At 42.6% G+C, this 17,140-nt stretch overlaps 1 protein-coding gene across 6 annotated transcripts in view; it reads right to left on the bottom strand.

Annotated features, from left to right (window-relative positions):
- The window catches only part of FHL2 (four and a half LIM domains 2), a 68,648-nt gene that overhangs the window by 3,450 nt on the left and 48,058 nt on the right, over positions 1–17,140 (bottom strand). For all 6 annotated transcript variants that reach the window (XM_077134922.1, XM_077134921.1, XM_077134923.1 and 3 more), the window contains exons 3-5: positions 8,592–8,766; positions 4,043–4,212; positions 1,754–1,940 (exon numbers count right to left, since the gene is read on the bottom strand). In XM_077134922.1, coding sequence (XP_076991037.1) covers positions 1,754–1,940; positions 4,043–4,212; positions 8,592–8,766 — 532 coding nt within the window. The remainder of the gene's footprint in view (positions 1–1,753; positions 1,941–4,042; positions 4,213–8,591; positions 8,767–17,140) is intronic.

Below are 17,140 nucleotides of genomic sequence, written 5' to 3' on the forward strand. Positions count from 1 at the left end.
CTTTTAGCTTGGTGCTGTTAAATTCTGCTGCTACACAGAGCAGGGGGCAAGGTGGGGCACTGGCAATGGGGGAGGATAAAGAAGGATGTTAGTGATAGGAGCTAAAAGCAGGGCAGCTGTCCCAAGTCAAACACCTTTTTCCAGAAGCTCCACTATTGCCTGGACACACACGCAAACAGGACAGGTGACAGAAATAACAGCCAAAGGGAGCCCAAGGGCGTGTCCTCCTAAAGGAAGTATAACTGTGGGAATTAAGCATTATGCTACATAAAAGCTGGGCAACGTAAACTTAGAATTTGGTTTCAAAAATCATTTACATTTTGCTACAGAAAAAGTAATAACTAAGGCTCTGTTAGAAACTTAATCTGTAACTCAGTCTTGTTCAATTGTTTGGAAACCTAGCCAAAAGTACATTTTACCTGTAATTTCAAAATTCCTTTATAGGTACCAGAATATCAGTCTCTGGTTTTCAGAGCACTAACTCCTCTTTTGGAGGCAAGCTTTTTATTCTGTTTTTCTAGTATTTTTTTCCCCCTGCTACAATGATAATAACTACAATTAATGCAGATATCTGATGCTTTACATTTACAAAGTCCTTTTATGTAGGTGATATTACTTCATAAAACTTAGCTTTATAAGCATTTACCTCAACAAATTACCATCAAAACAGAATTAAAAATAGAGCAAAATTCCTGCATTTTTCTCCTTAACTGATCAAAGGGAAATCTGGTAAATAAATGGCTGGAATCTGATACTTAACAGAAAAATTTAGATGCTATGTTTCTTTATTTTTAATTTTATATGGAAATATAACTCACTTTGGATTAAATATATATGAGAGGATTATTTTAGGGACCTAGGGCTTTTTCTATTTATCAATGAATTAGATGAGTTAGGTGAGCTCGGTTCTGGGCCTGAGGGAAGTGAAAGTTACAAAGTGTAGGTATCTGCATGCATTTGTAAAACTAAACGATGGTTGGCCAGTCCGTTGTGTTAATAGCGTATGTCTGCTATCTTCTTTGATATGGATCAACCAACCAACTGAATGTACCAGAATTGGAAATACCACAAAACAAAACTTTTTTGGTGCCATTATATAATACTGAATTTTCTCTTCCCACCCAGTCACTGATTTGTGCAGCCATCCATAGTAAAAGTGTAAAGGACTTTAGTTTGATCAGGCATCTGTTCTCTACACTAAATTTCTCAGCATATTTAAAGTTGTGTCCAGGGCTTGGTCCAGTGCCAACCAGATTTGGGCCTCTCACTTTGCCTGACCAATTTGGACAATCCATAGAACAGGCCCTCTGCCTTCATATGACTGTGGCCGTAGAATCAAAAACTTCCACTGAGACCCTAAGGAGCACTTGTAAGAACACAGTACAGCTGCCTGACCTGAAAATGCCAGTTTTTATTTTGCTTAAATGGTTGTCATACACTCATAGATGGCAGTTTTGGGGACAATCCAACCCAAAACAGAAATAATAAACCTACTGAGAACAGGCCATATGGTTATAAGTGATCAGGAAAGCGAGAGGTGAAATAGTTTCCTGCTGAAGTGTACCTAATATAACAAGGAGAGAAAAGCTGTTAACCTTTTCAGAAACTTAGTGAGACCTAGAAATTCTAGGTGTATAGACAAATTCATATGCTAAAGCGTTATGCCTTGCTACCTTCAGATTGCTATGTGAAGAACAGATGGTCTGTGCATTTTCAGTAGGAATTCCGTGTTAGTTTTAAGCTAAATACTTACCACTGATTGGATTGGTGCACCCAGCACACTTCTTGGCATATAAGTCACAGAAGCAGTTCAGGCAGTAAGCAAACTCATCTCGAGATGTGAAACGCTGCCCAGATAGCTGCTTCTTGCAGGCAGTGCATACAAAGCATTCCTTGTGCCAGGGCTGCTCGCGGTAGGTGACACCTCCAGTGGTGATGGGCTGGCATGGAGGAAGGGGAGAGGGGAGAGGGTCACTTTTTCTTCTTGGAGTCCCCTCTGTTCTAAGCACACTTCCTCAATCTCAATCTCAGTTACTGCCACTGATTCAAGATTCTCCTCCAGAAAATATCCAGTGTGTTCTGAGTCACTGAGAAACACTTTACATCCCTTCATGACGTTCCTCTGGACCCCTGCCTTTTCCTCTCAGCACACTGGTGCACCCCCAGGGATGCAGAGGGTAAGGTGTGGTGCTGTGCATTGCTGCTTCCCCCCCATGGACTGGAGCCAGAAGGGTTATGATCACAAACGTGCATTGAGGAGACCTAGGTTTCGATTCTAACCCAACTCCTTTCCAGCTCCGTGACCAGGGGCAAGAACTTTCCTTTTCTTTTTTTTTTAATAGCTTTCTGTACCTTTGTTTTCTCATCTCAATAGGAATGATGACACTTCTCACAGAGGGGCCATGAGGACTAAAGGAGACAAGCAATGGGTAATCCTTATTAGGAGGCATGATGAGTGAACTTTCAAGTACAGTCTCATCAGCCACTTGTGGTAAAAGAAGGAAGAGGCATAATGAGACCCAGTGCCACTGGCACCTGCTGCTCCTACAGTGAAGGGGTGGGCACCTTCGATGCCCTGGGGAAAACAAGCCCAAAGTCTTCATTCTCATCCTGCCGTGCCATCTCAGAACATTTGTGAGAAGCTGTGAAGCCAGTCGATACCTCAATTTTACCTAGCATTTGTCTTCAAGTGTTTTCATTTTCATTTTTAAAAACTGTCTAATGAAAAAATGGGTTAATGATGGAGCTGAGTAAGATATTAGAGGAGTCAGGGTGACAGAACTGTGGAGTGCAAGATGGAGTAGAAATACATTTTTATGCTTATTTTTTCCCATTGCAAAATTATTCAATTCTTCCTTTAATACTTATCTAAAATGTGTGAAGTATGCAAGACAGATTCATTTCTGTTTTACAGATGAGTAGCCTTAGACTCAGAGAAATAAGTGACTTGCCTGAGAATTCATAGCTAGTTAATGAGAAAGCTGGAATGAGAATTCAGGAGTCCTTGCCACCTGACATGTATTCTTTAATTAAAAGATACACAATAAGGAACAGACTTTATGTGAACTATGCTGGGGTGTGATGTGTCTCTGCAGATATGAAAGGCCTGGATATGTGTCTCCTCTGCCTGGAACCCATTCCCTTCAACCGTCCCCTGTCCTGATTCCACAGCCATCCCATACCACACCCCCAAGTTGATCATCAGGTCTCAGCATAAGCACTGCTTATCATGTAAAGAAAACTTCCCCTACACCCAGCCTGGCCCCTCGCTCCTCAGATGAGGAGCAGCTCCCCTGATATATACTCTTAAAATTGTATTCTCCCTGATAGCACAATTACAAATAAATACTTGAATGATTTGACAATTAGAATGCACTTCAACCCAGACTACACATTTGGTCATCAAGAGTCTGTGGGGTCGGGCGGGCCATGGTGCTCAGCAGGTAGAGTTCTCGCCTGTTGTGCTGGAGACCCAAGTTCAATTCCCGGTGCCTACCCAAGCAAAAAAATAAAAGAGAGTCTGTGGGGTCTGTTTTGCTTACCACTGCACCCCTAGAGCTTCAGAGTGCCTAAATCTTGGCAGGTATTTTATGTGTGTGGAAGGACTGTCTCTGGCACCAACGTGTAAACCTGAGGTATCAATGAAGGCACACACATAGTTATGCATCTCTCTCGCGCTCACTCTCAAGTTTGATACTTGGTTCCTTGTTTACTCAAGGAGACATAACAAAGACATTTGGGATACTGAATCCTTCTAACATCAAGCCATAAACACAGACAATATTTGGAAATGTTCCAGAAGAAGGGAGGGATAAGGGATTTTCATCTCTTGAGCACATAGTGCTTGGGTCCTTCAAGGAAGGACCAGACAGATAAAATGGAGAAAGTGCATCCAAATTTTGGAATGTAAAATAAGATGGGCATAATTTTCATGCCATTCAAGTTGTACAGGTGTCATTTCTTCAGGAAAGGGAGAATTAACAGGCAGAGGTCACAGAGACAAACTCTAGAATGTACAGGTCCAAGGGGGAGTACGAGATACCTTTTTGCACTGAACACACTGCATGGCGTACTGTTTCTCATAGCAGGGCACACAGAAATTCTGATTGTCTTTAGGGATGAAACTCTTGGTTCCAATAGGCTGTTGGCAGCGATGACAGATGAAGCAGGTCTCATGCCAGCTGCTGCCCTTATACTCCATCTTGCGGGTCCCTGTATTCAGAGCCAAGAACAAATAGCAGTACTGTTAGAAGTGGTTGACTTGGTGTCTGAGCAATTTGCTCTCAGAGCCTGCTACCATCTACTTTTGTGACCCCAGCAAGTCACTTAAGCCTTTGAAGGCTCTTCTCTCAACTGGCATGATTTCTATTTTGTAGACCATCTTTTGGTTCATTGTTATATACCCTGTTCCTACAACAATACATATACATAGTAGGTACTCAATATTTATTTGTTGACTAGGGTAGTTATGAACATCAAATGATAAAAAAGTAGCTCTTCCCTCTCTCTCTGTCTCAGCATTGCAAAATACAAAGACTAGCTCAGACTAATCCTTTGTGAAGTTTGGGCTATAGGGACTACATTTTCCTTTCGCACACAGTGGCGTGTTAATCAACATCCCTCTGGTTCTCATTGGGATGGGAATGGTTGGGTGTGTGAATGAGCCAAGTGTCTGCCACCCGTTTTCAGCGAGGAGCCTCTATATCACTCTCTGCCTTGGCTGTAGAAACCAAGTTGTGGTGTAGCTTGGTAGTTTCGTGCAATGTCTTAAGTGCTACAATTAAAATCCACATGTATTACCTATAGATCCCATTCAGTAATTTTCTAACCTTATCTTGTGACATTCATTGCTTTCTGAATAGTTATTCATCATTTGATCTGTTTACATCATTACTCCCAGTACATTAGGAAGTCCTAAAGGCCTGAAACTTTTTGGCTCCTCTTCCCCTGCCAATTCAGGTTTACAGCAAAGGCTCAATATTGTGAATTGATGTTTTTCTCATACGCTACAAAAAAAAAAGTCAGTATGTTTATAGAAAAAGATGTATGGCAGTACCCTTTGTATGAAAAAGTAAAGAAAGATTTGAGGAAAAGGAGTATAATGGATGAATAAATAAAAAAGTGTTCCAAGTTCACAGAGTAGCTCAAAGGCCAGTACGCTGTGGCCAAATCCTATCTGCTGCTTGTTTTTTAAAATGAGGTTTCATTGGAACCCAGCCATGACAATTAATTTATTCTCCTCTGTGGCCGCTTCTGCACTACGATGACAACTTGAGTAGTTGTAGCAGAGACTGTATGGCCAGCAAAGCCCACAATATTCGCCTGGTTCTTTAAAGAAACAAAACCTGGGCTCACTTAGATGGAGAATGTGGAATAAAAGGCACCTAACTCAGGAAATGAGGACGAATTAGGCCAAAAAGCAGGGAGGGTTGGTCTAGAATCAGTGATCTTCAAAGCTAGGGTATAACATCTATGGGGTTCAATTAGCTGGTGGTAAATCCTGAAATGAGGAAAATTACATTAAGCAACTGAGTTTCCAGGAAAAATGGCAGAAGAACTTTGATGTAAATTTTAGAACAATTTTCCTTGGTCTCTGAAGGTTTATTTTCTCATGTACACCTCTGCCAGTTGCTCTTTTTAATTGCTGGCCTTTACTCAAGCAGCCCAGAAACTAAGGGATTTTTGTCAATGAACCCAGGGCAATCATGGCTCTCAGTAAAGACCCCACGCAAAATTAAATAAGTGCATTCCTGATACGTGCTGCAATAGTCTGCTACTGATACCGTGCTCGGAGAGCTGCACCGGCGTAGGCAAGCCCACCTGGCTTCCGGGCAGGCTGGAAGAGGTAGCAGAAGCACTGCCCCAGGCCACCTCCACATAGGCTCCTTGTACATGTGGTCGCGAGGCGTGTACATGTATTCTACAGACTGTCCAGCAGGGGGCGGCCACATTCCTTCTTCCACCAGAGTCTGTCAATTGGTTTTCCAGCAGAAAGGACAAGGAAGGCGTGCCTTGTTCTAATTTCAATAATTTAAATTAGCAAGTGAGGACCCAGAAACTTCAGAGAGGGATTCAGTGATGGCAGCCCTCCTGGAACCTGTTCGGAGACCAGTGTGTCTGTGAGCAATCTCTGCACACAGGGCCTCAGCATTTGGTAGATGACAATTGGTGAACCCAAGCGCTGTGGCTTATAAGGTAGACAACTCCAGTTTCCTGACTATGTCATCAAGAATACTATGTGTGTGGGGTTTGGGGTCAGCAAGTGAGTTTTCGCTGAGTATGTGTATATGCTTCTTGTCCTGTGTATATAAATTCACTGCAAATATATTCTAGTCAACTTGAATTGCTTCCGGCGCCCTACAAAACAACCAAGGAAAGCGAACGAGCAAGACCTGTGATCTAGTGTCCGCCCTTCTTTGCACACACCTGGCTTTTCCTAGCACTCTACCCCACCTTTGGTGCCCAATCCATTCCCGGTGCCTCTCGAGTCAGGCCCTGACTGGGTTTAGTTGCATTACCAGCATTAATGAACTGACTCCTTTAAACCTACATTTGGAAATTTAATCCATCTTCTATCCCTTTTAAGTACGTTAACTAACAAACCAAACCTCAAGTTCTTAAGGAACTGCTGTGAATCTAACAAATTAAATTTAGGAATGTGGTGAATCGAAAGATATGTTAAATGTTAAAATGGCTTACAAATCAAGAAAATGTCTATTTAAAATCACAAGCCTAGGGCGGACCACGGTGGCTCAGCAGGGAGCGTTCTCGTCTGCTATGCTGGAGACCCGGGTTCGATTCCCGGTGCCTGCCCATGCAAAAAAAAAAAAAAGAAAACAAACCACACAAGCCTAAATCACTTATTCAATTACACATTTCCAATTGGGATTACAAAGTTAATTTTTACTCTAATAGAGCCAAGTTTTCTTTCAATAAAACAAATATGTTCTAATTATGCTCAGATTATTTAACACAGCATTATAACTATGGGTTTGAGTCTCAAAATACATCTTCCCTTAATTTGAAGCCTTACTAAGATTAACAACGGCTTACCCACTAAAGGAGCTGTTTTGAGGTCACCTTCCCAAGTAATTTAAGTGGTGACTGTGCAGATCTTTGAATTGCTTAAGTGCTACAGAAGGCCTCTGGGCTGACCATTGCTGGAATCTTGCCTGCACCCCCTGTCAAGGTGGGCTTCGTTTTATAGTAGCTCTGCCAGAGCCCACCAAATGGAAAGCCGCACGTGCCCAAGCTTTCTACATTTCCTTAAATCCTATACTTATGCACAGAAGTCTCTCTCCCAAGCCAATGTGCTACCCACACTTAAGTGGATTCCAGCATTCTATTTACTGCTTCATTGTATTCTGCTTTCTGTGAGGGACACAGCTCCTAAAGATATTCCAATGGAGAGAGATTCTCTCCTGGCTCTGTGTCACTCTCTCTAGTAGGGTGGCCATTTAAAATACATCCCAAGTGGGGTATATTTATGAAAAAAGATTATGTACTTATATCTGAAATTCAGATTTCACGGGGTATCCTGTATTTTTATCTGCTGAAGTTGGCAACTGTACTCTCAGGGCCCTCTGAGTCATTGGCTTTGCAAAATATATCGCTGATCTTAAATGGCCCCTAAACTAGCTATGGTCCATGGCTGTTTCATTCAATCATCGTCGCTTCACGTCATCGCTGATGGTTACTCTCCTTCCCCTCGTTTCCCTATGTATCTAAAAAGGATTTTTTAAAAAATGCGTATCTAATGCAAATGCTCTAAAAAAATGATCATGGTGATGAATACACAACTATGTGATGATATTGTGCGCCACTGACTGTACACCATGTGTGGGATGTTTGTATGTTAAGAATGTTTGGGTTTGTATCTTATTTCATCAATAAAAATATTTTTTAAAAAACTAATAAAAATGTGTAAGAAATTCAGTGTATGTTTGTTCACTATTTTTTAAAATAAAAAATTCCTCTCTCCCACAAAACAAAAAGAACCCCACCAAAGCAGCCCCATCTTCCTCACCATCCTTAGCAAAACTGGCAAACTGGGCTCAAGCCAGTTTTGCTCTTTTTGATTTATGTCTGTCTAGGACATGAACTCCGCAAGGCAGAGGAGCATGCATGCATGTTTCTCCGGGCTCACTCCTCTGTGAATGCCCAGCGTCCAGCACAGTGGCCGGCACACAGGAGGAAATTATTTCAGTATAAATACATACTGAAATAATTTTATGAACCTAAGTCCAGCAATCAGAAGGGAAGAAAAGAGAAACCTTATTGTTTGTGGGAAGGTGGTAGCTGGTGAGGGAGATGGTCTGCAATAACCCCTGTCCATCCCCCATGCCTGCACACACACAGCCAGTGTAGAAGGGTTCAGCATCTCCCAATGGTCTAACCCACACACCCAGCATGCACCCAGTGCTCTAAATACTTCTCTGAATTCAGGAGACAAAACTAGAGACGTGACATGTGTATCTGGAACAAAGTCGGTGCCTCAGTGAGTCAAGGACACTTTCACATCAAGGCAAGAAGTGGATACTGGCTCAGCAGGCGTGGGTGCCCTTGCCAAGGAGAGGGGCGTGTGTCCTGACCTGGCATAATCGTCTTCTTGCACTCGTGGCATCTGGAGGAGTACTCGTTGGAGTAGCACTCCGTGCACAGCAGCTGATCCTCCTTGACCGCAAAGGGCTTGTCCACCAGCGAGTTCTTGCACTGGGAGCAGTGGAAACAGGTCTCGTGCCAGTGCCGGTCCTTATAACACAAGTCCTGTGGAGCGGTGAGCCACCAAGGAGAGTGAAAACTGGAGTTAGGACACGAGGGACTGTAGAGCCTAATCCATGGTGAGGATTTATGATACAAACGCACAGGGCAAAGACAATGAATAGTGGGGGGGGTGGGGGGTGGGGGCTGGGGGGACTGAGATTTGGAGTGTTCATGAATCATGGAGTGTTTGACTTTATGTTACTTTTGATCTTGCCTGAGGAATAAGAGGATTTTTTTTCATATTTGCCTTTTAAAGAAAGGTATAATGGCATTTTGAAAGTGAATGCACAACTGAAGAACTAATCAATTTAGATCCTGCTTTATCTTAGCAGGGTACTCCCTGCTCTGACCTGAAACCATCATCCATTTAGCAATGGGGCAGAAACGGGATTTCAGGCCTTCACACAGTTTCCTGGCCCGTTTCCTGCCCTTTAGTGGCCCGAGCCCCCGCAACCAGGGCTCGCACCGCCCGCCACCCTTCCCCAGGTGTCCTTCCCACCCACAGATGGAAGCCAGAGTTAGTCCGAGCGTGGGATGTGAAGACACGGATCCTGGACTTGATTAGAAAGTACTAAAACGCCAACTACACTCTGAACCAAAACTGGAACAAAAACTTCTCTTTTGCTGACATACTACTGTGTTAGGTGTTTTTTTTTTTGTTTTTTTTTTATTTGCCCCCAGAAACTTGAACCCAAATTTGGTTTGGTGATATCTTTGCACATTTTGTTTTAGAGTCTGTTTCAAAGTCAGTGCTGAAATACTTTGGAAAGAATCACGTGACCACGGGGCACTGATGTGTGCGATTTGAGTATGAGGGCACGTGTTCTGTGCCAGGTCCCCTGAGGCACTCCTGTTAGGGGATCTTAGTACAGAGTGGGGAGAAGACTTACTGCAGACGCAAGGCAGTCAGTAATGAAAGAGAGACAAAAAAGAATTTGTTTTAAAGCATGGTCAAATGGACTTGCTTTTTTCGTTGATTTCCACCTGTATCCCACGGCCCCGTGGCTATAACGGATCCCCCTTACCAGGCCCTGCCTTTTCTGGCCACCAGAGAGACAGCTGCCTGGAATTCTGGGTGTGTCCTTCGTGAACCAAAATGTTTCAAGGGTTTATCTACTGGGGACGGGAGACTAACCTGTCTTTTCGCATTTCTATGTTAATGTATTTTCTGAAACCTGAGAAAATCACCTTGTGCTTTATGGGTTGTTTTAACAAATAAAATGAAGTGCATACCACTTTAATTTAAATTATTGTCTACACAGGCAAACTCACTACAACCTGCAAAGCCCCTAGTCTGCAAATATCCATCATTGCCATTCAGGATTAACTACAGCCTTAATTCTTTTTATGCATACTCCCTAACCTCAAAAAGAAACTCATTATATTTCTCTTTCTGGGATAACAGTGATGATAGTGCACCTCTGCAAAATGCATATTATTAACAAGACTCAAGGAAGCTCAATAACTTGTCCACTGTCACACAGCTGGCACACAGCCAAGCCAAGTTCAAGCTGAAGTCCTGATTTGAAAGCTATTTCCACTGGATTATGCCAGACAAAATTCCTGGTAGAGTCTGTATGGCTCTTTGCTTTCAGAAAAAAATGTTCCCTTGAATAAATTTGGGTGTACCCATTGAACAAATTCAGAAATGACTAAACTCTCACAACTTTTAATATTGTATTTTGTACCTCAGTGAATGCAATTCAACAAATTCAGAAATGACCAAACCCTCACAACTTTTAATACTGTATTTTGTACCCAAGTGAATGAATTGCAACAGAATTGCCTCTGTTTAAATTCTGAATAAGGAAGCTGAAGATATCATTTAAAGCCCCATCCAACAAAAACGGTAATGTCTGAGAAGCATTGGAGATTTTCATCATGCTATCACTGATATAATGCAGGTTGTAGAATCAATATATTTTAAAAATCAATTTGGATTAATATGCAACATGTGAAAAATTCTTTTTCAGGAAGTCGGCTGGGTTCTCTCTGGGCAGACCAAGCCACCTCATAAAGGACTGCTATTGTGGAAAAGCTGCAGCAGTTTTTCCATGTTTAATGAATCACGGCCTGGTTAAGATGAGAAATCCAGAAGGGCAGGTGGGGAGAGGAGGCAGCCATGCGGGAGGCTTCTGTGGTGACAGTTTATCTCTGCACTCAGTGACTCTGCCCAAGCAATAAGCATCACACAGAGAAGGGTCTAAGTGAAAAGAGAAGGAAAGGAAATATGTGTTCAAGGGAATTTGTCTTTCAGGACTAATGGTCATAAAAATTGAGGGAGAAGCCAGTGAGAAAATCCTCATGAGAACTCAGCATTAGCATTTCACCATAGTCTCCTGTCCTTGTTTAGTCCCAGGGGAGAAAAGAGCAGAAAGCGCCTTGGTGGGCCTGGACAATAGTGGAAAAGATGATTTTAGAAGACCATTTTTTTTGTCCTGAGTTTACAAAGGAAATGTACAAAATTTTCAAAAGCACTGCAGAAACTCATTTTCCTAAGGTGAGCATTTCTGGTACAGAAACACAGTAACTACAGATGAAGATGGATTTTTTTTTACATAGAATGTTGACACTTGAAAGTTTCTTCTAAAACTGAGGTACTATTCACATGTTACTAGACCGTAAGGATCAATGCAAAACTTCTAGACCCTTCTAAAGCCCAGCCCATAATCGCCACCCTTTTGACCCCTTTGGGTCCCTTCTATGGCCCCTTTGGCTATTCAGGGATTTCCCTTTTCCCTGCTCTCTTGCAGCATTCTCTCAGAATGACTTGATTTACTACCAAGTGGCACAATCCAGATGCCAAATTTCTAAGAGGCATTTCACCTTGGCCTCTGCCAGATTAGCTGCCCTGCCCTGCAGGCTGCTATAGGGCAGATGCCTAGAAATGCTTCTCATCCAAAAACCCTTCACTTGGGGAGTGCTGGGTCAAGGTTGTGTGAGGTCAGTCAGTACTGGCCTCAGAAACGAAGCAGAGTCTCTTCCTTGAGATACCTTCGCAGTTGACCGGGGTTGAGTTATCTTGCATTCACTCACTGGGGCCATCTTAACTCACTGGCAACTTCTCTCTCTCAATCTTTCTTCATCTCTCCCTTTCTTTCTGGCACACACACACACACACACACAAACATTCACAGGTATTTCTCTGCATTAATATCAGTAGTCGCTGGATTATTTGTTCAAGGATGTTGGATAGCTCCCAGAACCTTCTGACAGCCGTTTCCCTAAAAATAAATACTCCACCAAGACCACATTCTTAAATTCTGTGGTGTAAAATAAATAAAAATACTCATTGAGCAAGCTTGCATCCTCACTGGAGTGAGCCCTGCCGCCCTGCTCCGACTGTAGGCGACTGTGACTCTTCCAGGCCATCGCCATTTGTGTGGTTGCTGGCATGGGGGCGGCATGGCAGCCACATACAAAGCATTGTGCACCACGCTCAGTGTCGTGCCGCTCTGGGATCCCAGGAGCACACAACTAAAATGCCACACACACTTCATCAAACTCAAGGGTCTCAGTGCCAGGTCACCAAGATCCAAACCCTGGTCCTGCCATTTCCAGCTTTGTGACTTCAGGCAAGTTACTTAACCTCTCTGTGCCTTAGATTTCTCATCTATAACATAGGACTAATTGTACCTACTATTGGTTTTGAAGACTGAGTCAATTTGCATAAAGAATTTATGTAAGTCCACAGTACACCGTAACTGCTGAAGTAATATTCTTTATTCAGATCAGGAAAAGTCACTTGCTGAAATGACATTTGCTCATGAAGATACTAATACTGATCAGAATTTCTGGTACTTTAAAACTCTTCTGCTAATGATGCCAATCTATAACATGCATTTAGTTATAGATTTCAAAGACCTTTTAAATCTAAAATGATTTTTCTCCATCCCTTCCAACCCATTTTGAACAATATAGTGGCCCTATGAAATGAAGTTTTATTTTATCAATAAGCACATTTCACGTAAAGAGGCTGCAAGTCTGGGAAACACATGTTATACAACGTTCCCATTGCCCTTAGCCCCAGTGACTCAACACAATTAAATTGTGTTGCATTCTCTACATGAACCATCAACATCTTTACAAGTTGGTCCCAACATGCTTTCCCAGCCTCATTTTCTGCCTTTCCTCCCACCCTCCGTTCTCATCCCCTGCCTTTGCCCGTGTTGTCCTTTGGCTTGGAAGGCCCTTCCCCTCTTCTCCAGCAGGCAAAATGCACTCAGCTGTGTGGCCTTGCTCATCTCACACCTGCACCATGAGACTCCTTCCCACCCTGCAGCTAACACAGCATTGTAAAGAGCACAGGTCATAAATCTCTTTCTGAATCATGCACAAAAGAAGTACTTGTCCAATCCATATCTCAATAATTATGCTATCAGGTTTCCCTATAATCCTCTCTCTCTTTGACTCTAAGTTTGAGCTGACTATAGAAGTCTGAGTATAGTTAATTAAGTGCATGTGGGCAGCTACCTCCTGGAATCACATCTTAAGAAAGTCCACAATAAGGAGGAAGTGAGAAAAGACTTTATGGCAGGGGAAAGGTAACTAAATACCGCCACACCTCTTTGGCTCCCTTGGAGCACACTAGGCTTTTAGCAAACGTGATATTCTCCTCTGCAGCCCAGGGACTCCATGGGACACAGGATTCCCTGGTGCTCATGTATTTAAGTGTATCAGAGAAACCACAAAAAGGCCACAAAGCTAGATTATACACTCATTAAGCTCATGGCTGAATGAGCTTGACGTCACGTTCTGGATATTTATCCATAAAAGACGTACTGCTACTTGATCCCTCTCATCTCTATTGTCCACAGCTTCAAATCGATTTTTAGTTTTGGTTATTAGTACTCTGCCTTCTTCTCTAGTTTATCTTTATTTTGTTATTTATTGAGTATACCAGGCTAGTAGCAAGTGAGTATAACAGAGATAGCACTTAGATGGTGAAAAGTTGCGGCCACATAAATATAGTTTAATTAGTAGACTTTTAAGAACTGCATATTGTCTTTGAAATATCCTGGTTTCAAAGCCCTATTTGGAAGAGAAGAGAAGAGAAAGAAAGGGAGAAAGGAAAGGAGGGAGGAGGGAGGAAGAGAGGAAGGAAAGGAGGAGGAGGAAAGGAAGACAGAAGGAAGGGAAGAAAGAGAGAGAGAGAGAAAGAAATCTTTCGCCTTCCAAAAAAAAAAAATATATCAAGACTAATCTTGTCGTAAATTGCTGGAAAATGTAGATAAACATGTAAGATTACGCCCAAACACTTCCTTTCAGATAGTTTTCCTTTTCAGAAATATTCCTAATATGGGAAGTGTTTATTGCCTGGCTCCAAATGTGCCCCTTGTTGAGATCTTATCTGAGGAAACAGCTAAGCCCTGGGGCCAATCATGTGGCTGGAGGGACCCTTCACCTCCCAAACTGAAGGTGACACTGAACAGCAAGGCTGTCCCAGACTGAAGGTGTCTCTGGCGCTTTCCTCTCCTCTACACACGGTTGCACCTGGGCTTGGAGTCTACCTGCCAATTTCCCAAGCCAAGCACGGCTCAGCTCCCCAAGATTTCCCTCTGTAAGTGGCTTCTCTGCCCCTCACACTCAGCATTTTGAAAAGATGTTCTATGCGCTGGGATTGTGGTAGTTTTATGTTTCTGACACTACATTCTCTCATATCCTTAGGAGTTAATTCGGAAGAAAGGACGTTGGCAGAGGCTCTAGCACTGAACTCTGTGCCAGGCGCTGTGCCAGAGTTCCACATATTCCAACTCATTTAATCCCATCCACAGTCCTATGTGACAGGCAACCCTGTCCTACAGGCATGGAATCCAAGGGTCCTCGTGATGTAAGTTGCCCATGGCACACAGCTCATTAGAAGCGGAGCCAAATCTAAATCCAGGCAGCCCAGCTCCAAAGACACCTCTTCACAAGTGACATCTCTGCTGAACGCTTTGCATCTTTACAGGTGTGCCTTGTGGGTGACCCTTTGATTTTCATGGGCTGAAAGATCCTTCTTTGTACCCATTCAGTCATCTTTTTTGAGGATCCTGATCTATTAAATTCCCTCCAGAAACAAGTTTTTCTCTTATAGAAGCATATTTGAATAAATACCTGTATAAACCGTGTGGAAAATTTGACGGGGACAATCTAAAAAGGTGATCCATCTCTTACGAACTAAAAAACCAGCGCCGCAAACAAAGGCGTGCTGGGTTGGCGAATCACACTGTGCCAGCCTGAGTGACAGGGAGCTCTTCCCAGAAGAATGGATCTTAGTCCAGGCAGGCCAGCAGGAGAGGGGCATGTGTCCCACTGAAGGGTAGGGAGAATGGGTTTTTCCAAATTAGCCTTACGCTCCCTAAATCAGCCTTGTTCCATGTTTTTAATCGTCAGTCAGGAACAATCTAAAAAGGAAAACAGGACTGTCGACATTTAACCAGATGTGTGAAAGCCAGTCTCATATTTCAGAGTCCCCTGTTTGCTTTCGGCCAAAAGTTCCCTAAAGCTTTTGATTTGTCCTTTAAGAACTTTCTACCATGAAGTGAGAAACTTTGATAGTTTACTGTGTGTACTTGTGCCAGTTTGTTCATCAATGGGTCCCACTTAATTAACTAGGCAGCTGGAAGGAGTGTTATCGAAACAAATTAAGCATTATTTCTGCGAGACAGTCACTGCCATCAAAAGGGACCCAGGAGAAAAGCAGGGGCCTTTCATGGAAGATTACTTAATAGAGGCCAGGGAGACATCTCCTACTCATAGGACTGACCACTCAACTAACCCACATGTGACTTCACAGTTCCTGGGACAGGGTCTCTGCCAGAGGGGGCAAGCGGGCAGGCAGCAGGGCACTGGCTGGAAGCACATGCTTTGGGAACTCCGCATCTGGGTTCAAATTCCACCTCCAGAATAGAATTTTTTACCATTTTCTAACCCTGTAAGCACAGGCACAATCTTCAACCTCTCTAAACCTCAAATAACACAGACTCTCTAACAAGCCGCTGCTTTGCCATACGCACAGACCTAGCAGCATCTCTGGAGTTAATGGCCAGCCTATCTTTTTGTGAGTTTCTTGAATTTCTGAAACCCCGAATTTAGGCGGACCCATCCAATAAATATCTGTAATGGGGCTAAAAATAGATTTTGCTAGTATCAACAGGTGTCCAAGAAAAAGTTCGGGAATAGCATAACGTCATAGGATCATAAAATTTTATGTATTACCTTTACTCAACTGTTCCATAGGCCATAAAAATGAGTGATTTTTGCCCTTTGCAACTGCAGCATTTTCTCAGAATAAGTTTAGAGAAATAAAGAATATAATTGAGCGATTTTATAGAAATGGTCTTCAAATATATGCACGCTAACTAAGAAAACAGTTTCCGAAATCTTGTTTGACTCATTTAAAGGTCAGTCAGTATCAGCGAATGTAGCTAATTACATTGACTTGTACACTTTAAAATGGCAAATTGAATGTTTATATATATATAACCACAATAAAATTTTTTTTAAAAAGGTGTCCACATAGGGCCACGGTGGCTCAGCAGGCAGAGTTCTCACCTGCCATGCCGGAGACCCGGGTTCACTTCCCAGTGCCTGCCCAGGCAAAAAAAAATAAAAATAAAAAGGTATTCACATAAAATTCCTTCCCTGACTGCTCCCAAAAGTCAGTCAGTAGCCTCATAATCAGCCTAATTTTCATGGGCTTGTCAATATTTTAAAATTATACCCTTATACACAGGGCATGAAATGTACCAAGGCATCTGGTCCTGGGGATTGTTGCAGAAAATTTTGAGAAAGATTTATCAGTGGATTTGTGGCTTGTAATCCACTCTGCAGATAATCAGTCTCCATTCTGTGACACCAAATGAAGTTGAGTTCATATCACAAAAATCCAGACTGTCATGTGTGTTCTGGAGAGCTCAGTGTGTGTGTGTGTGTGTGTGTGTGTGTGTGTGTGTATGTCCATGTACGCTGTGCATGAGTATAGTGCCACTTCTTAGAGTTGTGGGAAAAGGTGTTCTAGAGGAAATAAAATATTATAAAAAATGAAAAAAGTATACCCTTATCCATTTACTTTAGGGAGAAAGTTAAGTGAGGTCCCTGACAGCTGTGCTATTTTAAGAAAAGAGAATGGCAACCACTCAGTTGCTCCACCAAGCCCCCTGCCTGCCAGGACTTTTTGCTTCACTTCCTGCAATCACAGGAACATTTTTTTCTATTATTGCTTTCTCTACTAAGTCAATAAATATTTGTTTCTGAAAGGCCAGAAAGCCATCCCAAATATTCAAGAGTCCCAAACGGCAAAGTCTAACTTCAACTCAACATCCCTTTTTGTTCTAAAACGTAAGAAATCACAGAGCATAACCGCACATATCATAACTCATTAATCTGGGTTGAA

This window comes from Tamandua tetradactyla, chromosome 17 (assembly GCF_023851605.1).
Source record: "Tamandua tetradactyla isolate mTamTet1 chromosome 17, mTamTet1.pri, whole genome shotgun sequence".
NCBI classification, from domain to species: domain Eukaryota; kingdom Metazoa; phylum Chordata; class Mammalia; order Pilosa; family Myrmecophagidae; genus Tamandua; species Tamandua tetradactyla.